Genomic DNA, 24,000 nt, shown 5'->3' on the forward strand with positions numbered 1-24,000 from the left:
TGGAACGAAGTTTTCTTGTGGAGGTAGCCTTGCATAGGGAATGGTTCTGGAGTAGGAAAGATTAAAATGGTAGAAGGGAGGGGGATAAAGTGGAGAGGGGAATGGGTCTAGAGCGGGGTTCTCCAGCGGAGGCAGCCTTATGTGGGAATCCGCTCTAATGGCTCATGGATAGGAAGGGGTAGAGGGATGGATGTTGATAGAGAGAATAGGTTGCATGGAAAAACTGATGCATCTGGAACATATGTGAGGCAATGTCAGGATACATGCTTGCATGTGCATTTATAATATGAACGGGCTGAATCCTCAGGCACGGGACCGCACAGTGTTAAATGGGAGAGCATACGATTTGTGTGAGAATGTTTATGCTGAATTTTACTGAGCTCGCTCGAAGCTGTGAGCGGCTGGATCTGCAGGCGTGGGCCTGCATGGCATTCCATGTTAGGATGAATGGGATGAATCCTTGAGTGCAGACTCATGTGGCGTTTAACAGGAAGAGCTAACTCTGCTGTACAAATGGGTTGAGCATGGCAGCAAGGCTATGTTCGAATGAAATTGATTGATGTGGAGATGCAGGCTTATGGTGAACTGTTTAGGGAAGACCTGAAACAGCCCAATTGTTGTCAGTTGCTAGGTGGGTAATGGTTCGTTTGGTATGACTGGCATAATATGGGTTATGGAGCCATGGTGGCGGAGACGCATGGTCTGAAAGACGTGCTGTAGTTGTGGCACATGAATGGTCATGGCACCTGGATGGCATGTTAGCGAATGAAATTGATTGATGTGGAGATGCAGGCATATGGTGAACTGTTTAGGGAAGACCTGAAACAGCCCAATTGTTGTCAGTTGCTAGGTGGGTAATGGTTCGTTTGGTATGACTGGCATATTATGGGTTACGGAGCCATGGTGGCAGAGACGCATGGTCTGAAAGACGTGCCGTAGTTGTGGCGCATGAACGGTCACAGCGCCTGGATGGCATTTTAGCGCTGTTTGCCGTGTAGTGGGAGTTTGTTGTATGGCCCTAAAGACGCCACGGTTGCAGTGCTTGAACAGCATATTAGCACTGTTGCAGTGCGGTAGGAGGTTTGGTCGCATGGCCTGAAAGACGTTGCAGTTGCGGTGCTTGGACAGCGCATTGCACTGTTTGCAGGGTAGTGGGAGGTTTAGCCACACGGCCCGAAAGACGCCGCAGTTGCAGCACCTGGACAGCACATTTGTGCTGCTTAGGGATGTGTTGAGCCAATTAGAAAACATGGTAATGTGGTAAACGTAGAATCTGCGGACACCTGAACGTAATTGTTTGCTAGATTAAATGTCAGGAAACATGCTTGCATGTGCATACAAACAACGTCATTTAAAGTTGGTTTGTCATGAAATTAGAAGGCACCAGAAACTGAGTGCCCGGATGAATACCATAGTCTGATGTTTGTTAACTTAAGCGTATGGTTTGGAGCTTGTAGATTGTTTCCAATGTAATGCGAGTCATTTCATAACTCTATATTACTGGCACAGGGTGACTCGTCTCGTTTTGACGAGGATGTATGAAATCGTAGGAGTTTGTGCCTGAGAATTGGATTTAGTAGATAATATAAGAGCACCATTTGCAGTAGTGTGGTGAATAAAACGACTTGTTTATACAGATGACTTGTAAAAAATGTGAAATATTGGAGTATAAAGCAAGGTGCCAAGCTGAATTGTTCACTGTTGGTTTAAACTGGTTACTTTAATCTTGGGTGGAGCTTAAAATTATGACAGATTGTTGAACATTTTTAAAAATCATGCAGCAATTAAGTAGTATGGTCAAGCTTGTAAATAAAAAGTGTGTAATCCAATGATTTGGGCAAAAGTAGAGAAGACTGTCTGTAAAATAAAATGATAGATTGATTTTACCTACATGAAGCATTTGTCGTGACGGGAGGAGGGAAAGTCATGTTATAGTGTTGAGATGAACTGAAGTTTGTAGCAGCACTTGCTTCGTGTTTTCGGGGCTGCGTGGCGAGGTGAGCTTGAATGCTGAGGAGGCGAGGTGAGTTTGCGGAATGATTATGAATGAGTTGCGACACGGTACGTGATACACCTCTTGCAGAGCCGAATTCGGCTCGTGTCTGCTCGGACAGATGCTGTGTATAAATGCAGTGTGCTGTGGAATGGTCAGAGCAGGTGCTGTGTGGCAGTGAGCTCACGCTAAAATGTCAGTATTGGTTTGAAAAGAAGTTGTAATAGAGTATCGGTTGATAGGAAGGAGTTCGCTGTTTTATGATTGCCCCTGTGTTCTGAATGGAATAAATTGCACCCCAAAGGGCACTTTGAAGGGAGAACAATCGTGAACAATCATGACAGGAATCACCTGTGCGGAAGAACCAGATTGAAACGCTGGGGAGCATTGGAATGATGATTGAATTAAATAGTTAATCTTTATTTCCCTCACATTCAAATGAAGCTGTGATTGAGCTTGAGTGGCATGAGCCGGAGCAGCGCCCGTTCACGGAGGCAGGATTACACGATGAACTACTCCGGGAGAACATTTTGATAGGAGGACATATGAGCAGTCGTAGAGAGCTGTTTCACATGTATATAGAGCCGAAGCAGCCAGTTTGCGGAAGCAAATTCACAAAGTCGGCCGCTCTGGGTGGGAAATATAAATAAGAGAACATGTGAGCAGTTGTAGAGAGCCATTTCACATGTATACGGCGCTGAAGGCGAATGGAGCATAGAAAGAAAGACAGGGTGAAAATATAACACTTAACATGGTTGCGGTCAATACTGCAAAAAACAAATGAGCTGTTGTGGCAGCTTCTGTTGAATAACGAGATTGTTTGGATGGAAGAGCTGTTCTGATGAAGGCGAATGCTTTGCAGCGAAGTTTCATCCAATGATCCGAGTCACTGCCTGGGTCTGTTTGTTGGCAATGGGCGGGGCCGAATGCCGGAAGACTCTACGCCATATAGAGATAAACAGCTGTTTATATATGCTTACTCTGGTGATGTGATTGGTCGGATTAAATGACCTTGCTCCTCCCGAACCTAGTTTATAAAACTCCATTTCATTTGACTTCTTTTAGATCACAATAAATGCAGCAGGTGCTACCCCACAGTCACGAACAGTAAACATTTAGTGAACTTCCCCATATCTTAACCAAATCTATGTCAGCTGGAATGATAGGATTTCCTTCTGTTTAGGAATAATATCATTTATCCTACTTCCTCCATATTACTTACTGGGACTTGGTGGGCAAAATTGCTGGACACCAAATATGCGTCATTTTTTTGAAGCTAATTTTAAACAATTGTCTTTTTTGGATTGGGGAGGGAGTTTTAAGTTCTAAAAGTTTACAAAGAGTATGTTTCTGTAGCACATCAAAAACGTTTATTTCAAAAGATGAAGGAATCTTTGATTTAAGCCAATTAAAACCAAAATAAAAAACAGAGGGTGCAATCAGGTTTTGGTAGCATGAGCTTTGTAGATTTTTGATGATTCTCATATATAAACTTCTTTTTTTTATCTCTTCTTTGACAGCCTGACGGCATGCAGCTCTTGGTTTAGCTACTGCCTGATGAAGATTCTGGGAGTGGAGAAGATGTGGTATTGGATCACATCAGAAGTTTCTTGAAAACATCAGAGAACTGGTCAGTTAACTGCTTGAGGTCCTGTTTATTGCAGAAAAGAGCCAGTCGCTTACTACCCAGTCATTCTCTGCTACAACCCTTGGCAGTATCTTTTTGAAGGATTGGTTAAACCTCAGTGAGTCTTTTTATGAGCAGCACATAGAAGCAGTAAGCACTGGAAGAGTATAGTGATAATGGTATCATGGTATTTTTGGCTGTTTATGCCCAAACAACAGAAAGCTCTTCCTGCTGACTTTTTCTATATTTTTTATGTTTTTAATATATATATATATATATATATATATATATATATATATATATTTTTTTTTTTTTATTGTTATTTTGTTTTTATATATTTTTATATTTATATATTTTGTATCCAGGAAGAGTGGTCTGCAACTACAATAACCATATAAAAACAGCAACAGTAGTGAGGACAGAACAATGGATCCATCGTAACAATGAAACTTTGGGTTGGGGAATTATATGGTAAATGTAATACCTGGAGGGAGGGAGCATGGAAATGTGTCCACTATCACTAATTTTGTCATCTGGACAACAAAAGCTTGCCCACTGAGAAGTCACTGATGTACATAAAGCTTGAATATGGAAGAAAAAAAAAAACATGAAACTGTTGGACTACATAATCTAGAGACCAAACCATCCTCAACAAAATCTCCTTTTTCAAGACATCATAATTGCCGATTATAGGTGGTGGGCAAAGAGTAACAGGAAACATTACATTTACCCATACCAGATTGGGCACTATGATACATGCCCAATCTTGCCTCTTCCATATCTTTGCAATCATCTTAAAGGAAGAGATTGGCTTCCATTTAATCTTGATTTAAGATTTTAGTCAGCTAATGATTACCTATACTGATTCAACCCCCAAATTTTTATTTTTTTAATTTTTTTATTTCTGTTAACAAAAATGTTATCATTTTATTTTATTTTCTGTTAATGATAATAACACTTGCTTTAGTTTATACAGAGGTGAGGAAAGTGAACATGATGGAGTTTAATGCTGTGGTGAAATCAAACATGGCGGTGCCAGGGTGTGGGCGGGGCAATGTTTTTTCACTCTACAATGAAGAGCAGACAGACAGTAATATCTTAAAAAAGCGATGGCATACTTGATTGAAACCTTAATGCACCTTTAGTTCCTTCTGTTGATGGCAGTTATTGAGCATCATCTGCACGTGATTATTCATCCCCTGCTTACAGGCCATGTGCATGTGTTTGTTTTGTTGCCATGGAAGATGCTGAGACATGCTTAGAGGGTTTGCTTGCACAAGGGTCAGTGTAACACAATAATCTGCAGAGCAGTGCTGATGTCTGAAAATCTCAATTAAAAAGAACCACACTGTGGAGTTACAGTGAATGAGACTGAATAAATAAGGATGTGTTTAAAGTGGTGTTTATGTCCATGACAATGTAAATGATAATTATGTTCATTTGGAATCTTCTCTCTCAAGGTTCAGAGTGTGCTTTCTATTGAGAGTACACCTTACTGTTCTTCCTTATGCTCTCTCTCTCTCTCTCTCTCTCTCTCTCTCTCTCTCTCTCTCTCTCTCTCTCTCTCTCTCTCTCACTCTCTCATTTGTTCAAACTTGGAAGTCTGACCATATTAAGAATCTTGTAAGATACAGGCATAGGCAAGCAAGTTTGACAAATCACATATTACGTCACACCCTGCCTTCCAGGGCAATTTGTGGAGATGTGCGCATGTAAAACAGTGCGCTGGCAGTAGTTGGTCAACTTTAAGTCATAGTTGGTTAACTTGAGATGTTTCTGAGCTATATGTTTGTGTGAGTGTATTGAGTCACAGTGGGAGTAATGTTGAGCAAGTGAGGTGGAGTTACGAGTAATGTCTGGTGTCTGAAATTGTCGTATAATTTCCTGCTTATGAGATATAGTTTGAGATCCTGAGTGTGTTACATTCTTTATATTGCTGGCTTAGTTGATTTATCATGTCTTTAAAAGGCAAGCCTACTAAAGTAAACTCTGAATCTGAGCCAAAGAATCTCTCATCAATTATTGGTCATTACTTCCCAGCAAATTATTTTTGCTCTCACTTTTCATTCAAACACAACAAATTGAATGGCTTAATGCACCTGCAAATCCATTTAAACACAGGTATAATCAAACATACAGGCACATGACTGGACAAAGTCACACAATTGTGAAGTTAAAATTGGACGCAGAGACACACACTTGCCATTTTCCTCTCCACAAACACAGCCATATATGGTAAGCTGCAGAGGTAAGAGAGACAGAGAGGAGTGAAAGAAGAAGAGAGAGCTCTCACTGTGAACTAAACAACTCTCCATCAAGTAAAAGTGTGCATAGATTATTTTAGCCACGCCTCAAAATCATCTTACTGTGTAAAGACTGTGTAAACATTATGACCAGTAGCTGTAAGTTTCTCCTCTGGCAGACTGGCAGACTCCATGTTACATCACTTATTTGCACTACAGTAAAGAATGATGATCCCTATCAAGGTGAGGCCTGGTGAGTTTAGCAAAGCTGCAGTAAGGAAGAAGGAATTATGTTTGCCGAACAGAAAAGGAATTTGTTTTTGCACACTCACTAACTGCTTTTATGGCAGATTTCATTGCTTACTTCATCTGGTTATACTGGGGATGCTGACACTAAGCAGTGATGTGTTATGGCTAGCAAGTATTTCCTGACAATGACTCGTAGAGGTTTGAAATTTGATAATGACACCTGCAAAGCTATTGTGAGAAGAATCTGCAGATCCATAGCATCACAGTATTTTCTGAGACCATACAAGGTCTTTATATGAAACTCGGGAGAAGATTGAGACACATGCATACAGGGCCAGACTTAGAGGTGTTAGGGGCTCCTGGGCTGGATTCACTGTTAAAGATAAAGGTATTTCTGAGAGAACCATATGTAGCACTGAGTTACAAACATGGAGAGAACAGGCAGGAGTCAAACACAGGGTAATCATTGATAGTAATAACGCTCAGAATTGTACACTAGGCAAACAAGACTTCGCGTTGGATGCGTGGAAACTGGAAACTTAAATAGACAGGGTTAAATGTAATACATGTGGAAGAGTAATCAGTCTGGCTAGAGGATTACGGGAAATGTAGTTTGTGAAATGTTAAAACTCAGGTGATGGTGACCTCTGGCGGAGTTCGGGGGAGATGGCAGACACTGCAGGTGTAACAGAGCCCCCCCCTGCGAACGGCTCCTGACGTGAGAAGGTTGTCTACGTCGGGGTCTACCTCGACCTCTGGGAGCAGGTTGATGAGGTGAAACTCAGTGATGAGATTAGGGTCCATAATGTCCTCAGAATTAGTCCAGGAACGTTCCTTGGGACCGTAGCCTTCCCAGTCCACCAAATATTGAAGTGTCTGACCCCGGCGTCGAGAGACCAGGAGCTTGTGTACCCAAAAGTCTTCTTCTCAGTCAATGAGGAATGGAAGGGGTCTCTGAGGGTCTTAAGAACCTTCCTCTCTCGGAGGTGCCGCAGGTTTGAGCAGGGACACATGAAATGTAGGGGAAATATGGTAGTTAGCAGGGAGCTGAAGTTTAAATGATACAGGGTTAATTTGACTGAGAATTTTGAAAGGGCCAACATACCTGGAACTTAGTTTCTTGCACGGGAGTCGTAGACGAAGATCTCAGGTTGATAGCCAGACCCATTGTCCAGGACCATAGTTGGAACCTGGGTGGCGATTGAGATTGGCTTGTCCACTTTGTCGACGAATGGCATATAGTAGGTGGACATGAGCGTGGTCCAAGATAGCCTCGCTGCGTTGCATCCAGTCATTGACAGCAGGAACGTCGGAAGGTTCCCCGGACCAGAGAAAGAGTGGTGGTTGAAACCCTAAGATACATTTGAATGGTGTGGTTCTGGTGGCAGGTTTGAACAGAGTTCGGAGCATATTCAGCCCAGGGTAGGAAATGGTTCCAGTCATGTTGGTTGACTTGACAGTAAGCTCGGAGGACTTTACCCAGGTCCTGGTTTAGCCATTCGACTTGACCATTAGACTGAGGGTGGTAACGTGAGTTAGACTCACATTGACACTGAGTAATTTGAGGAATGCGGACCAGAATCGGGAGGTGAACTGGGGACCATGGTCGGAGACAATGTCCTCAGGAAGGCCATAAAAGGTGGAAGACGTAATGAAACAAGCTCTCTGCACATTCCATGGACGAGGGAAGTTTGGGCAGGGGGATATATCTACAGGCTTAAGAGAATCGATCCACCATGGTTAGGATGGTAGTGAAACCCTGCGAGTTATTCTTTATCAAAGTACTTAACTGTAATGATAATTTTATTTGAAATTTACATTTTTAAAAGGATGATACTTGAAAATTAAGTAGGAGTTTTGGGTGGCTTTGTAAAAAAATAAAATAAAAAAATAATAATATTATTATTTTTCTTTTTTTTTTTTTTTTTTTTTTTTTAATCATAGTTCTTGTACTGATATGTATGTGTTTGTTTGGACCAACCATGCAAATTGCCCATATAACAGAAATATGGGCAATTTGCATGGTTGGTCCAAACAAACACATACATATCAGTACAATGAACTATGATAAAATAATAATAATAATAATAATAATAATAATATATTATACTTTTTTTTTATTTATTTATTTTTTTTTACAAAAATACAAAAAAATTTGTTAAAAACTTAACCTTTAAAAAGACAACCTTTATGTACTCTATATAGCTAAGTGACACTATATTTCTATAACACACTCTGAAGTGGTCTAAGATCTATAACAATTTGCTGTGGGTGCTAAATACATTTCCTGGATATGCCCTTGCTGTGAACTAGGCTCTAATCTCAGGTTTGTAACGGGTATAATGTCATGCACTTTGTATAAAAGCATCAGCTGAATGACAGCTTGCTGTACTTGCATATGACACATAAATATGAACATGGTATTTAACACTTACTGAGCACCTTATTAAGAACACTATGGTCCTAATAAAGTTCCAGACGTGGTCTTCTGGTGTTGTAGCCTATCCACCTCAAGGTTTGACGTGTTGCGCTTTCTGAGATGCTATTCTGCTCACTACAATTATACAGAGTGGTTATCTGAGTTACCGTAGCCTTTCTGTCAGCTCAACCCAGTCTGGCCATTCTCCACTGACCTCTCTCAAGGTGTTTCTGTCCACAGAACTGCCGCTCACTGGATGTTTTTTGTTTTTGGAACCATTCTGAATAAACTCTAGAGACTGTTTTGCGTGAAAATCCCAGGAGATCAGCAGTTACAGAAATACTCAAACCAGCCCGTCTGACACCAACAATCATGCCAAGGTCGAAATCACTAAGTTCACATTTTTTCCCCATTCTGATAGTTAATGAGAACATTAACTGAAGCTCCTGTATCTGCATGATTTTATGCATTGCACTGCTGCCACACGATTGGTTGATTAGATAATCGCATGAATAAGTAGGTGTATTTAAAACAGGTGTACCTAATAAAGTGGTCGGTGAGTGTATTTTATGAAGGAGTCCATTACAAAAGTATCATCATATTTAGGGACCCTTGTCATCAAAAAGTATGCAAACCCATGCCTTAATGTGTCTACCCCACATTTTAAATTGCTTTCACGCCCCTGAAGTAAGACATAAAATGTGTAGACTTCACTGTAAAGAATATTAATTCTAGATTCAGACAGGGCCTTTGTAAACTGTTGAGGCTTGCAAAGAAAATATAAGAGCCTTGAGACCCCCTCTGTATTCACTGTCTGTTCACATCATGCCTAAATGAATGCAAGGCCTCAGAGGAATAACAAAAATATCCTCCCTGTGCTGCATCGCTTGCACACACGCTCCCCTAATCAGAAACAGCATCAACACAACGTCAGCTGCAGCAACTACACAAATATACAATATAAGCCTAAGAGCAGAGAGCTCAGACAAATGAACACCAGTCAAAACCATTTAAAACCAGCATCTTTGTTAAAGATTGTGAGACTTTCGGCTACTACTTGAACTGATAGAAGGGGAGTGAGAGAAGTAAGAGGAGTAAAAGTATAAGAAAGAGAAGTGCAGAGAGAGAGAGAGAGAGAGAGAGAGAGAGAGAGAGAGATGGAGTCAGCAACTTGGGAGGAGGAATGTGGAGGTGGTTGAGAACATAGCGGCTATAAATGATGGATTTCTCTCTCTTTCTGTCTCTTTTACTCTCATTGTGAGTACAAAGTATGAGCAACCTCTTTGAAAAATAAAAAAAATACATAAATAAATATGCATTTAAAAACAAGATTTTGTAAAGGCAGCATTGGCATGCAATGATTCTGACTGCAGGCAACAATAGCATAACAATAAAATAACCTCTTATAGAATGCATATGTGCACACATTATGTCACACACACACACACACACACACACACACACACACACATGAATTCAAGCTGTACTGAGTTGCATGAAGCAGAGACACCTTCTTTATACCTGAATGTGGACTGAATCACCAAAGCTGATGTTTAAGGCATAAATAATGATGTCACTCTTGAGTCAAAGATGGCAGTGCTGGCAGTGTTTGTTTATCTGGTTCACCACATGTGGACCTCAGAGCAGATGACTGTCTGCCCCCCATCAGCAGGGTCGGTCTGTGGTTGTGGATCAGGGTTTGTTGTGGGGATGAAATGTCCCCTCTAGGATAGTTAAACCTGGAATCACCTAAATTGTGGCGGCTAGCCAAAGGTTGGGAATAAATAATGTTTTAATGAAAATCTAAGAATGCAAAAAGGTTTGTTTGAGAGTTAGATTAATATCATTAGCTTCAGCATAAAAACAATAATCAACAGAAAGACCATGATAGAAAAAAAAACGTGTGTATGTAAGCGTTTGTAAGTGAGAGAAGGATAGAAAGAGAAAGAGAGATGTCTACAAATGATACTGCCTGAACACGAATCCAGACATTTTGTCCTCCAGGGCTGTAACATGTTATCTGTTATCCAAAGCAGGAGGTCGAGATGTTGAAAAATGATGACCAGATAAGATATATACATGCATCATGCAGCTTTGACCTGTTTCCTCACTACATAGTAAAGTAAAGCCAAGGGAAAACTGACTACAAGAAAGACACATCCTGTTTCCCATGTCAAGTTATTGTGCAATGAGCCATAACACTTGGCACAGGTCTCGAAATTTCACAATTTCCTGATTATTCCTGATATCAAGAGCAAATAATGAAGAACCATATCCACAGCATTTTCTTTTTTAATTGAAAGATTAAATGAAATATTTGTACTTGAAATTCATTCATCCATTTAAAATGTAAAAACTAGTGAAGGCAAAAAGGTGATTAAAAATGGTAATGGTGACTGCAGCTAAAATGTACACTTTCCCTTATACATTCATAGAAATGTTAACCTAGCCCCATCAGCAGCCTGACACCCTTTCATATGTTTTATAGTGACCCTGGATGACATTGTATGATCTCATGACTATGGCAGTTGACACTGCAGCCCAAACTTGTGCTGAAAAGTTACCCTGAGCATCCATTTGCATATCAGCAGACTCAGAGAAGGTGGGGGCAAGGAGAATGCAGGGAATTATTCTGTGTATGGAGATTTCTTCAGAACATTACGCAGAAAAGTTATTATGTGTCATACTGAAGCTGTAGGCTTTTCTGGCTTTTGTTGTTACAAACTAGTGGTCATCACCATAGCAATGGATATATTTTCACTTCCTGTTTAAGGTGATGCCATGGTGCAGTATGCCAGCTCATCAAATTTCCCAGTGCCATTGTAAAACCCTTTTCGTAATTCAAAAGAAAAGTAATAAGATGTCTCATTTGCATAGAAATGTGTGTATATATATATATATATATATATATATATTATGTTTTTATGTTATTTTATATTATGTAATTTTATGTGTGTTATGTTATATTAACATCAGTTGTTTGATTGTGATAACTAACAACCCTTTTCGTAATTCAAAAGAAAAGTAATAAGATGTCTCATTTGCATAGAAATGTGTGTATATATATATATATATATTGTCTAGAATTGTACTTCATTTTCTTTGTATGCATTAAAATACAGTTACACCATGTATCCCACCTGACATCACACACACAAGCACAGTTGCATAACAGCCTACAGATGCAAACCCCGCAGGACCTGTGCAAAGCCAAATTAGAATGGCATGTGAAAACCCATTCTCCTCTTCTTCTGAGCAAAAGCAGATATGTTGCATTGTGTGAGTCCATGCAACTCTTCTGCACACTTATGTGTGAAGGCACTGGGTGTGGTAACTGAAGCCCCACACCCAGTTTGTGGTTCTCTAAAGGAAGCAAGACCCTTTAGAGCTGTAAGTTTGCCATCAATAAAAACCATCACCATAACTCACGCTGACCATTGGATCTAGCATTTACAGTCATATACCAATGAGTAGAACCACATAGGAAGCTGACAACCCTCTAAGCATGTTTAGAAGATTCAATTGCTTGGGTTGTGTGAGGAAAAACACAAAGGGTGGAGAATATAAAGTTTTGTCACACACATGATGGGTTACAATCTATCATACAGAATATATACATTTAAATAATCCCATAATGCATCATTATAGATGCATTAAGATTTTAAATACATATAATGGGATTTTTAGGCCCTTATAATAGGATTTTGGAACATCTCCAGGATTTTGCTGTTTTGTGAGGTGACCAGTTTTGACTGACTCTGGAACTGTTATGAGATAAAAATTAATGATTACAAATGGTAGCAAATCTGATTTGGCCTGACCTGTGCACAGCCCCATCTAAGGTAAGAATGTCTGCTTGCCCCAGTTAGTTGAGGAATGAGAGAGAGAGAGAGAGAGAGAGAGAGAGAGAGAGAGAGAGAGAGAGAGAGAGAGAGAGAGGGAGGGGTGGGGGGGTGATAGTTAGCACTGTTTGCAGAGCTTTGGCTTCAGCTTTGGACAGAGTGTGTGTCTTTTTAAATTATGTTACAGCATTATATTAAAACTACGATGAGACCTGAGGTGAAAATATGTTTTTCCCCCCATCTTACACTTTGGATAATATAGAGATTGAACTGTGTACAACTGGTGTTCTACATCTCCATCAAATGGCAGAAACAATATTTACGTCATTTTTACTAAGAACAAACATTAGTGATTCTAAGGGATCCAATGACCACCCCCAGCATTTGGTCCTCATTATCCACAGTTCAGAGATATGAGGTCATTCCTCTCCAAAAAATTAAGAGGGTTTGAGGAGGGATTTAATGACCAGATCCGAGCATTACAATCACAAAGCAACAGCAGAACATGAACAACCTTCAATTCGATCTACAGATGGTCTTTGTCGCCCTCCTGTGCTTTCAAATATGCTCGGTCGTGATTTGTGTTGATTCATGTGTTATTTAAGGCCGATTTTCAGGATTGTTTTTGTTGCAATTATATATTTCACAGCACAGTTAAAAGTATATTCAGGATTCATTACAAAGATCAATCGACAGCATTAGTGGCAAAATGTTGATTATCACAAAAAATATTTTCCAGTCGTCCCTCCTTTTTTAAAAAAAACTTTTTTGAGGCACTTACAATGGCAGTGAATGGGGCCAATTTTTGGAGTGTTTAAAGGCAGAAATGTGAAGCTTATAATTGTATAAAAGCATTTACATTAATTCTTCTGTTAAAACTACTGTATTATTTGAGCTGTAAAGTTGTTTAAATTGTAATTTTTACTGATGTTTTAGGATTGTAGGGTTTGTTGACATTACATCGTCACGGCAACGAAGTTGTAAAATTGTCTATAACTTTACACAGAAAATGTTAGTAAGTGATTATATCACACAGAAATCATGTTAACACACATATTGTTTAGGTCTTATGGCTATACTTTTGAAACTGTGAGTATTTCAACATTTACGGATTGGCCCCATTCACTTCCATTGTGCTCACTGGAACCCACATTTTTGCCTTTTCTTAAAGAAAAGGAGGGGCAAGTCAAAATACATCTTTGTGGTAATCAATATTATGCCACAAATGCTGTCGATTGAGCTCAACTTGTATTGAACCTGGAATATTCCTTTAACAACATCCAAAAATCGAGCTCATTAGAACTGAGAAGTTCGGTTCATTTTAGGGGATCGGTTCGTTCAGATGATATGTTTCATAGATTGTCAAATACAAGTGTTGTTTTGTCAATCCTGTGATCTGTGTGAATCGGTTCAAATGAATGAATAATTAAAAAGGTTGATTCAAAAGAACGATTCGGACATCATTATGGACTACAAGTATCCCACTGTAGGGTAAGTGGCCAGAGATGGACAAAGTATTATAATTTTTACAAATACTCAATATAAATTACTCTCCTGATTATTGATTATTTTGCGAATTATAATATGAAAAGTCTGGAAATAATCGCATAAATGTGCTGATGTTATAAATGTGCGCCAAGATGTAACCGGATGTAGTTGCACTCGATGCATTATGACGCAGCGGAAACTCAGTTTTCTTCCTTTCCTCCATTAGATGCGTGCGTGGTAAGAACGCGCTGTGTAGCTCTCTCTAGATTTGTTGAAAAAAAACACAAACAAACATTATTTACTCATTTATATATGCACATTTGCCTTTTTTAAAAGTATTGTTATTGTCTGTATTACAGATCGCAACCATGGGTCGCCGTCCAGCGCGTTGGTAAGTTCTGAATTTGGTATTTTAAGAATACTGGCCGTACTGAAAATGGCAGGGCCCGCTAACCATGTGCTGCATACCGACCTCGTTCCGCAGGAGAGTGTGACGGTACATCGACACGCCCTGCATTTGAGCTTTTAACACGATTGTCTAGTAAATCACAATTTACGTCCAGTGAAATACATTAGGTACATTTCAGATTGTCACGTACAACGTGAAATGCCATGCTAACACATTAGCTTCTTGTCAGGCACTTTGTAGCTCTTGACGTTGACATTTTAGCTGTCTGATTAGTTTTAAGTACATTTTATGATGAATTTGACGTTTTGCTTTGTGTAGTTTTCTTTTAGTTATATATTTCAAAACGTATCGGCCAATAGTGAATCAGCCGATTGTAAAAATTTAGTTGTCTTCAGAGAGTCAACACTAGCGCTTAAATTAGTTTTTTAGTCTTGTTAATTTGTCAATCATCTTTTCCAGCTACAGATACTGTAAGAACAAGCCTTACCCCAAGTCCCGTTTCTGTCGGGGTGTGCCTGGTAAGTAAATATGATTTAAGAAACCAAACTTATTTCCACTATATTAAAACTAATCACAAAGTTCAATACTCTTATGTATGCAAGGTCTGTCATGTTTATTAGGATAGAAAGGTTTAGAATGTGTAGGACAATAGCAACACTGTGTATGTACATGATTGCTGTGATTAAGCATGTCTCTTCTAAACCCAGATCCCAAGATCAGGATCTTCGACTTGGGCAGGAAGAAGGCTAAGGTGGATGAGTTTCCCCTGTGTGGTCACATGGTATCTGATGAATATGAGCAGCTGTCCAGTGAAGGTGAGATGTTTTCATCCTGTCTTCAAACAAGTTCACTTTCAGACTTTTGTGCATAGTCATTTGACTTTTGTGCAATTGTTAATTTTTACTGTGGATATACTAGATCTTTTCTGACTTATATGCATATAGTTTTGACTCCAATTTTTTCTTATTTTGCAATTCATTTGTCTAGCTCTTGAGGCTGCCCGTATCTGTGCTAACAAGTACATGGTGAAGACCTGTGGTAAAGATGGTTTCCACATCCGCGTCCGTCTGCACCCCTTCCATGTCATTCGCATCAACAAAATGTTGTCCTGTGCTGGAGCTGACAGGTGAGCTCATGATTAGTGTTCAAAGCTTATCTGCAGCTTATTAAGCCGACCAGTCAGGTTGTCTGTACTTCCCTGGTGTGCAAAGGCTGCAGACAGTAATTCATTGGTTGTGTATGAGCCTGGCTGTGTAGTGCCAGGCCCTTTAAGGGACCATTGAGACAGATCATAGCTGAATTTTAATGGGATTTGTTTGACCAGTTTTAACTTTTAAAAAACTGATGGTCTTCTCTCCAGGCTCCAGACTGGGATGCGTGGTGCTTTTGGAAAGCCCCAGGGCACAGTGGCTCGTGTGCACATTGGCCAGGTGATCATGTCGGTGCGCACAAAGGCCCAGAACAAGGAACATGTGATTGAGGCTCTGAGGAGAGCCAAGTTCAAGTTCCCAGGGCGTCAGAAGGTACACAAGAGGAAGATGAAAATTTGGTGTTAATTGTATAAAAAAAATTGCTTTGGTAACTGGTTTGATTGGTGCCCTGCTGTAAAACAATCTTCATAAAACCATTTTGAGGCTCCAGCAAAGAGCAGGGTGTACAGTCTAAAATTTTGATATGTTTCCCTCTTAGATCCACATCTCTAAGAAGTATGGCTTCACAAAGTTCAATGCCACTGACTTCGATGGCATGCTGGCAGAGAAGCGTGTGGTCCCTGATGGCTGTGGGGTGAAATACATCCCCAGCCGTGGACCCCTGAGACGCTGGAAGGCCCTGCATGCCAACTAAGGACCTCGCACTTAAATGCAACCTTGTGAACCAAGGCTCCAGTGACCCCAAATAAAGGCCTTTGATTTACAATCTTGGTGCTTTATTCATTTTGTACCTTGCGACGTGGTTGCAGCAGATAATATGAGAAAGATGTTGAACTTCCAAATGTTAGTGGCAGAAGGAAGATTGTATAATTAGGTGGAATGCAAAACTCCATTCTTAAATAAAAATTAATCACTTGAATGTTTAAGCATAAAAATAATCTAAAACGCCAGTGGGTTAATCAATGTCTTCTGAAGCAATCTACACAGTTTTGGGTGAGAACTGACCAAAATGTGACTCCTTTTTCACTGTACATCAGTAAAGGTAAGATTTTTTTTCCTTCTGACTTCAAACAGGACATAAGTTCAGTTTTAGACTTCAGTGCATATTTATTTGTATTCTGTAAAATTGTTAATTTTTACTGGGGATATACCATACTAGGACTTTTATGCATATAGTTTTGACAGTTACCCCGTCTCGCACAAGCACCGGTTCAGATTTAGGATGGTAGTGGGGAGACATCCCGGCTCTTTCCAACTTTCTCTCCGCTTCCGTTAGGTGGAGATAGGCGTGAACGTAAACAGTCATAACAGAATAAGGATGCAATTCATGAAGTAACTTTGTGTATGTGTGTGATTGTGTATTTATTCCTTTGGGGTTTGTCATAGAAAGTGAATGCCCATATGCAGCTTCAATCAGAAAATGAGTTGCATTCAATAAACACACTGTTCCTGTGATTGCTCTGATTTCTGAATTTTATTGTCAGTCATCATTTTAGTAAATATCACAGTGTCGCGTCGGGTGTGGACAGGCAGATGGCTTGTTGCTTGAATCTTATCGCATTGCATCCGGTTAGGACGAGGTGTAAGGGTTAATTTTACCCTACATAATCCTATAGTGTACACACATTTGCGGGTAAAATATATTTTCAAAATATTTAGCAAATTTTACTATTAAAAAAATTACGAAGTAAACACGGATGAGAGAACATAAATTAAACAGACATACCTCAAATGTGAATTTTAAAGCTGTATTATATACTTTAAAAAAAACAATAAAACAACCTGAGGTGGCTTCACTAAATTAAGTGAAATAACTGATATTCTGAAATTCCTAATGATTATAATTATTTTGATTGCCTATTAAAAAATGAAGAATTGTCAGTCGCAACTATCCACCACATTGTGTAGATGCAGCTGTGGCTTGGTTTAAGATCAAGTACATAGCAGCTGTGTAACAGCAATGTAAAGTCTTCATCTAGGCAAGATGAAAAATCAACTTCTGCTTGTGTTTATATTATCAGAAAGAGCAATACTATATTGAGGACAAAGGCTGTAGGCAGTAGATGAGATGCTTTGTTGCTTCTTGTGAAAATCCTTGACTCTCTAGTCTTCTTTAGTTTCACCTCAATGGGGTAGTGATCACTTACTTCTAGAGCCTGTTAAAGACAATCCACACAAAAGGAGACGTTAGGCAGAATGTCAGCCTCAGTCACTATTTACTTTCATTATATGGAAAAAGATGCAATTAAAGTGAATGGTGACAGGGGCTAACATTCTGCCTAATATCTCTTTTCGTGTTCCATAAAGAAAGTCATACGGTTTGGAACAACAAGAGAGTAAACAATGAATATTTTTGAGTGAACTATCCCTTAAAGTGAGTTGAAACCTGTGAAAGTGCTAAACATCTGTTCCATAAAGTTGAGAAACTAGAGACATAAAGTTCAGACTGGCATGTTATTTTTACCTGAGCCTCTGTTAGATGGAATTCCTTGGCAAAATTGAATGGCTGTGCTGAAAATGGCTCAATTGCTCTGAGAAATGGCTCTCCATGCACAACAATTCTGTGGATTTAGAAATCAGACATAAAATTCTTAAAAACATAACATTGCCCTTATACAATGTTTACATGCAAACTATAAGCCTGCTGATAATTATTTTTATTTATTTTTTACTGTTGCTGTACCTGTCATACGCACAGTCAGTCGAGTGTTTCACTGTAGTGTCCACATGATCTTTAATGAGCCAAATGAAAGAGGTATCAGAAAAAAGTCTGATGTTCTTCCAGTTCTTCTTAGCCACATAACCACAAGCTGCATTGAAGTCGCCAAGGAACATCACATTCTTTCAATAACACAGACAGAAAAAAATGCTAGGTTCAGGATTTGATCTTAAGGTTAAGAAGACTGAATCTATGGCAGTGACAGTGGGGAATCTCCATTATACCTTGATTTTCCAACGCTCGCTAATATCCATAAAGACATCATAGAGTTCGTCAATCTCTTTGGTAGCATTTGAGGGAGTGGTGTGCTGTGGGATCAAGACAAACTCCTTGGCCACTGTTAACAGAGAGACATTAGAAGATCCCATTTAATTTCAAAATAAAGAGAACACAAACACCAAACCACACTTAAATGAACACAATGCTTAACACTGATCTGCCTTGGAACAGATTCAGTGCACAATCACTGAGTTTTCCTAATTTATACAGTATATATATATATATATATATATATATATATATAGGGTTGGGGAGTAACAGATGTAATGGTATTACGTATTTAAAATACAATTATAAGTAACTGTATTCCACTACAGTTACAGTTTAAATCATTGGTAATTAGAATACAGTTACATTCAAAAAGTATTTTGATTACTGAAGAGATTACTTAGCATTTTATTCTCATTTGTTTCATTTATTATTTAGTCTATTCAGTTGGAAAACATTTATACATAGAAATGATGCGAGGAACGTTTGGACAGCGATGTGTGTTTTTCAATGCTAAGAATGCATTCTCGTTCTTGTGAAAATCAGTCTTGCCTTACTACCTTGAAAGAGTGAACTCAGAAGACATGACGACGTAAAACAAACAGCTATGCGAGTTTTGAGATGTGCTGTAGATATGTAGATTCACCAACCTCTTAACTCCTTTTTTTTTTTTTTTTTTTTTTTTTTTGGAGGTGGGTGATGACGTCAAACAAGTGCACAAGAACGTAAGAACGCTAAAAGAACCAACATTGAGAAACAGCCTTTCTTATAATGTGATACATTCATACAAGCAGACAAAGCTTTTACACTGTTATAAGTGAAAAGTTGGACATGACGCCATTGAGGAAAAAGATGTGGTTGTGTTCACTCTCTGGGGTTTTTAAGTAAGTTTGGAGCAGCAGAAATATTTATCCTTGTGTAAATTGTCATGTGAACATTTAGTTTTATGCTTAGATAAAATGCTATTTAAAGTTTGTAGCCCTTTTACATGCACGTTACTAGCCACAAATATATATATATATATATATATATATATATACACAGTATCACACACACACATGTATCAGCCACAACATTAAAACCACCTGCCTAATAGCAAAATACATCCAGTGAGCGACAGTTCTGTGGATGAAAACACCTTGTTGATGAGAGAGGTCAACAGAGAAAGGCCAGACTAGTTCGAACTGATAAAGTCTACTGTAACTCAGATAACCGCTCTGTACATATTCTGAGATGCGGGTTGCCGCTGTTTTGGCGGCTGTACATATATATATATATATATATATATATATATATATGTATATTCTTTTTTTTTTTTTTTTTACCTGTTTTAGGAGCCTCAAAATGTACCACAAAGGGTTCTCTGGAGAAAGCATCCATGTCCCCTTTCTGTGTATCTGGATACTGATACTGATTTTTCAGCTTGGCTGTACTTTTCCTATGTGAGAAAAAGAGGTATGAGGAAAACCATGTAGTAAGGCTAAAAAAATTCAAAAATTATTTTTAAGGCAAATATTAATATATAAGTATTAACCCTGGAATACCAGGTGTAGCAGAATTGTAATGTTTGTTTACGGAAATTAATTAGCTATTTTTTTATTATAATGGTAAAAAAAAAAAAAATATATATATATATATATATATATATATATATATATATATATATATATATATATTACACAACAGTAGAAGACACTCTGAACTGTATCACAACAAGCATTTTGGTGTAAAAAAAAAAAAAAACTGCATGTAGAATGTCACAGCTTGTGTAAGTCACACAATAGTCACCTAAAAGAAAAAATGTGCTTAAAAATCAAGATTTTCTCATAGACTGCGATTGTTTTCTGATGTCACACAGAATTCACCCCAAAAGAAAATATGCTTAAACATTTTTATAATCTGTGGCTTCCTAAAACCATCAATGCAATACAGGCAATTTGTCACATCTGCACTATTGATATTTAAAAGAACGTTCTGGGTTCAATAAAAGTTAAGTTCAATCGACAGCAATTGTAGCATAATATTAATTAGGCCTACCAAAATAATAATAATAATAATAATAATAATGACTCGTCCCTCATTATTTAAATAAAAAAAGCTAAATTTACAGTTACAGGAAGGCACTTACAATAGATGTGAATGGGGCCAGTAAAAAACATGAAAATACACACTGTTTCGAAAGTATAATCACAAGAAGTAAATATTATGTTGTAATATGATTTTAGTGTGATAAAATTGCTCAATAACTTTTCTGTGTTAAGTTAGATCCAATATTACAGTTGCGTAACCAGTAAACCCTGTAATCTGGTAAACACTGTCATGCCAGTAAATCCCCGATTTTGTCACACTAAAATCATGTTAACATGTATATCGTTTACATCTTGTGGCTATAGTATTAAAACAGTTTGTATTTTAATGTTTATGGACTGGCCCCATTCACTTCCATTGTAAGCACCTTGCGGTAATCCCACTATTTTTAAATAAACGGGGGACAAGTCAAAATTTTCTTTGTGGTAATCAACATTATGTTAAAAATGCTGTCGATTCCCCTGGAGTCACAAGTTCAAATCCAGGATGTGCTGAGTGACTCCAGCCAGGTCTCCTAAGCAACCAAATTGGCCCAGTTGCTAGGGAGGGAAGAGTCACATGGGGTAACCTCCTCGTGGTTGCGATTAATGGTTCTCGCTGTCAATGGAGCGCGTGGTAAATTGTGCGTGGATCACGGAGAGTAGCATGAGCCTCCACATGCTGTGAGTCTCCGTGGTGTCATGCACAGCGAGCCACGTGATAAGATGCGTGGACTGACTCTCTCAGAAGCGGAGGCAACTGTGACTTGTCCTCCGCCACCCGGATTGAGCCGAGTAACCGTGCCACCACGAGGACCTACTAAGTAGTGGGAATTGGGCATTCCAAATTGGGAGAAAAGGGGATATAAAAAATAAATAAAAAATGCTGTCGATTGAGCTTAACTTTTATTTAACCTGTAACTTTCCTAATATTATTAACAATGTTTATATATTGTCGTTTAGCCTATAGAAGTGCTGAACATGTACCTGTAAACAAAAACGTATTGCTCCTGATAGGTTTGTGTTCTCCCGAGACGCCCACTTGCCACATAGTCATACTCACCATCTCTGGAAAGTCTGGAAACATCAATATACTGTTAGTGTCTGCGCAATGTAGAGCATGTTGATTTATTTAACTTCTAAAGGGTTTGTTCACCCAATAATGAAAATTCTGTCATCAATTACTCACCCTTATGTTGTTTCAAACCAGTATGACTTACTTTCTTACATACATGGAACAAAAAGGAGATGTTAGGCAGAATGTAAACATCAGTCACTATTGACTTAAATTGTATGGAACAAATATGCAATAAAAGTGAATAGTGACTGAGGCTAATATTCTGCCTAACATCTTGTTTTCTGTTTTACAGAAGAAAGTAATACAGGTTTGGAACAACATGAGGGTGAGTAAATGATGAAAACATTTGGACTTTTTGATGAACTATCCCTTTAAATCTAATTGGCTACACTGTGATTTAAGATTTGTGACTTGTTTTTTTGTTTTTATATTTGCATATTGTCTACCCATTGAGTGCAGCAATCAGGCGTGGTATGGCTTTATTTTTCTGGTCTCTGACCTCCTGGAGCAAGCATATGTCACAACGAGCTACAATCTGCAAGAAAGGGGGGAGAAAAACATTTAAGCTCTAAGTTTATAAAAACAATATTTAAAATATTTGCAGGAATTAATGAGCATTGCACTTTACATGCCCTTACCCGTGATACAGAATTCATGATTTTGGGATCACCTGATTTAGAATCACCAAAACTTTGGATGTTAAAGGCACAAATTTTGAAGCCATAGCAGTTGAGTGGGCCATAGAGGATGGAGATGGTAAGGAGGAGAAGTTTGAGATCAGCAGTCATTCTGTAGCTGAAGAGTGAATGAGAGAGAGAGAGAGAGAGAGAGAGAGAGCTCTGTTGTTACAGATAAATGATTATTTCAGAGAGAGCACAGGTTTCAAATATTGTATGAAGAAGTGAGATGAACAACCTGAATTCAAAACCTGAATTACAGTTGTTGCACAAAATTGATCCTTAAACCAATCCTTAAATAATATGATGCTGGTTTGTGTTATGTATGAAAAAGTTCAATTTCTCACAGAGAGTAAAGACATTTTTTGGAGATGTTGTGGTCAGTAATTAAAAATTTTTCCTAATCCTGTACCAAAACAGGTCACTGACATCTAAAGTGAAATAAAGAAAAACAAGAACAATGACAATACATCAGGTTTGAACATTTTTGGAGGTAATTTACATTTTACAGTGAAAGACTGATGAACAGAACTTTTAATCATGTTTTGATTAAAGTTTTGAGTGCTTTATCCGGTTTTACAAGACCTGTGATCAGTAAATGACAATTAACACATAATAATACAAGGACTGCTTTGAGGTTAGTGACCTATTGTGAAGTAAATAGCTTATGTTGTTGCTGGAAGGAATCCAAACTCCATACAACATGTTAAAACATGGTCTGTGTCTGCGAAGGTTAAGTCAAGTCAAGTCATTTTTATTCGTATAGCGCTTTTCACAACACACATAGTTTCAAAGCAGCTTTACAGGAAATCATTAACAAAAACAAAAACAAAAAAATGAAACTTAATACCTATAATGTCTTACAGTGATCATTGTGTAGTTTGATTAAATATGATTGTAAAATATGTATAGAAGTAAAATAATTAAATAATAATTGTATTTTGAACCCCTGTGAGCAAGCTGAAGGTGACTGTGGCCAGGAATACAAAACTCCATAAGATGTTGGTTAATGGAGAAATGGAGAGGTTAGAGGTTTTTAATTGATTGCATAAGGCTTTTCCACAAATCTCTGTAAAGAACTTCTTCTTGTGAAACAACTGTTTCTCAACCCTGCTTTAGATGCTGGTCCCCAGCAGTGGTTGTTAGTAAACTGGTGTAAACACCAGGCTTCTTAACTAACTTAACCAACAAGACTTCTTTGGTCAACCATGGACTAGCTAGACCAGGGCTGAGTTTGAAAGGCATATACTACCCATACAACTCTTACTACTTCTACCGTATCTTTATATGGCTAATATAGTAATGAGAAGTATGGTATTGTTCCGAATTCTGCTCAGCACTAACCAGCCGGGTTCCGAACGGAAATTCATGCTGGTCTGAGTTGGTCTTTTCAGCAGGGCATTATCTCCATTGTAGGCAAATTGAGCTGAGAAAGTAATAGTAGATTGAAACAATGTGGCAGAACCCAACACAAATCATAATAAACAAGCCAAAAACAAACAAACAAAAACAAAAATCTCCTTACCACATTTGAAATGTGTTAGATTACACTTCAGAAATACTGGTCTCCCTTTCCTTTCTGCTTCAGAAGAGTTTTCCTCTGGTGTTGTACTCAGGAAGACTTAGGAAACACCCTCTACATTGCTATTTGAAGACAAAGGGAGGAGCTTAGCTTACAAATGTAAGGAGTGTGGGGCTATCCACTCCCTGCAATTAAACAACACATATGCAAAACTAACAGAATAATGCAATGTATAATCACTTTAATCTCT

General features: G+C 38.5%; 2 protein-coding genes and 1 non-coding gene across 5 annotated transcripts; 2 read left to right on the forward strand and 1 right to left on the reverse strand.

Moving 5' to 3' along the window:
• Positions 1-14,049: 14,049 nt before the first annotated feature.
• LOC127420154 (60S ribosomal protein L10) lies at positions 14,050-16,187 on the forward strand. The gene is made up of 7 exons (XM_051662204.1): positions 14,050-14,098; positions 14,221-14,252; positions 14,730-14,788; positions 14,978-15,085; positions 15,258-15,396; positions 15,631-15,793; positions 15,960-16,187. Exons 2-7 carry the CDS (start codon positions 14,230-14,232, stop codon positions 16,113-16,115), a joined length of 648 nt encoding a protein of 215 aa, XP_051518164.1. The 5' UTR covers positions 14,050-14,098; positions 14,221-14,229; the 3' UTR covers positions 16,116-16,187.
• Positions 15,427-15,560, forward strand: LOC127420618 (small nucleolar RNA SNORA70). Its single transcript, XR_007893833.1, has one exon. It is a non-coding gene; the product is annotated as a small nucleolar RNA SNORA70 (small nucleolar RNA).
• Positions 16,188-16,876: 689 nt separating the features above from the next.
• LOC127420153 (deoxyribonuclease gamma-like) lies at positions 16,877-23,866 on the reverse strand. Of its 3 annotated transcripts, XM_051662200.1 has the most exons (10): positions 23,754-23,834; positions 23,573-23,654; positions 22,190-22,346; positions 21,998-22,086; positions 21,461-21,550; positions 19,733-19,845; positions 18,365-18,477; positions 18,105-18,262; positions 17,886-17,982; positions 16,877-17,577 (listed from the first exon to the last, which is right to left on the reverse strand). In XM_051662200.1, exons 2-10 carry the CDS (start codon positions 23,596-23,598, stop codon positions 17,431-17,433), a joined length of 990 nt encoding a protein of 329 aa, XP_051518160.1. In that variant the 5' UTR covers positions 23,599-23,654; positions 23,754-23,834; the 3' UTR covers positions 16,877-17,430. The 3 variants fall into 3 exon arrangements, with proteins under 3 accessions (XP_051518160.1, XP_051518161.1, XP_051518163.1); XM_051662201.1 differs by lacking the exon at positions 23,573-23,654 and having other exon boundaries at positions 23,754-23,866; XM_051662203.1 differs by lacking the exons at positions 23,573-23,654; positions 23,754-23,834 and having other exon boundaries at positions 22,222-22,347.
• Positions 23,867-24,000: the final 134 nt, after the last annotated feature.

Source organism: Myxocyprinus asiaticus, chromosome 29 (assembly GCF_019703515.2).
Source record: "Myxocyprinus asiaticus isolate MX2 ecotype Aquarium Trade chromosome 29, UBuf_Myxa_2, whole genome shotgun sequence".
Classification (NCBI taxonomy): domain Eukaryota; kingdom Metazoa; phylum Chordata; class Actinopteri; order Cypriniformes; family Catostomidae; genus Myxocyprinus; species Myxocyprinus asiaticus.

Bases quoted from the DNA above. Each gene is read 5' to 3' on its own strand.
- LOC127420154 (XM_051662204.1), top strand. From the start codon at position 14,230: ATGGGTCGCCGTCCAGCGCGTTG. The intron at 15,086-15,257 runs GTGAGATGTTTT...TCATTTGTCTAG, and splicing joins TGAGCAGCTGTCCAGTGAAG to CTCTTGAGGCTGCCCGTATC. The intron at 15,794-15,959 runs GTACACAAGAGG...TTTCCCTCTTAG, and splicing joins AGTTCCCAGGGCGTCAGAAG to ATCCACATCTCTAAGAAGTA.
- LOC127420153 (XM_051662200.1), bottom strand. From the start codon at position 23,598: ATGAATTTCCGTTCGGAACCCGGCTG. The intron at 22,087-22,189 runs GTAAGGGCATGT...CCTTTCTTGCAG, and splicing joins TCATGAATTCTGTATCACGG to ATTGTAGCTCGTTGTGACAT. The intron at 21,551-21,997 runs GTAGACAATATG...TGATGTTTCCAG, and splicing joins CTGATTGCTGCACTCAATGG to ACTTTCCAGAGATGGTGAGT.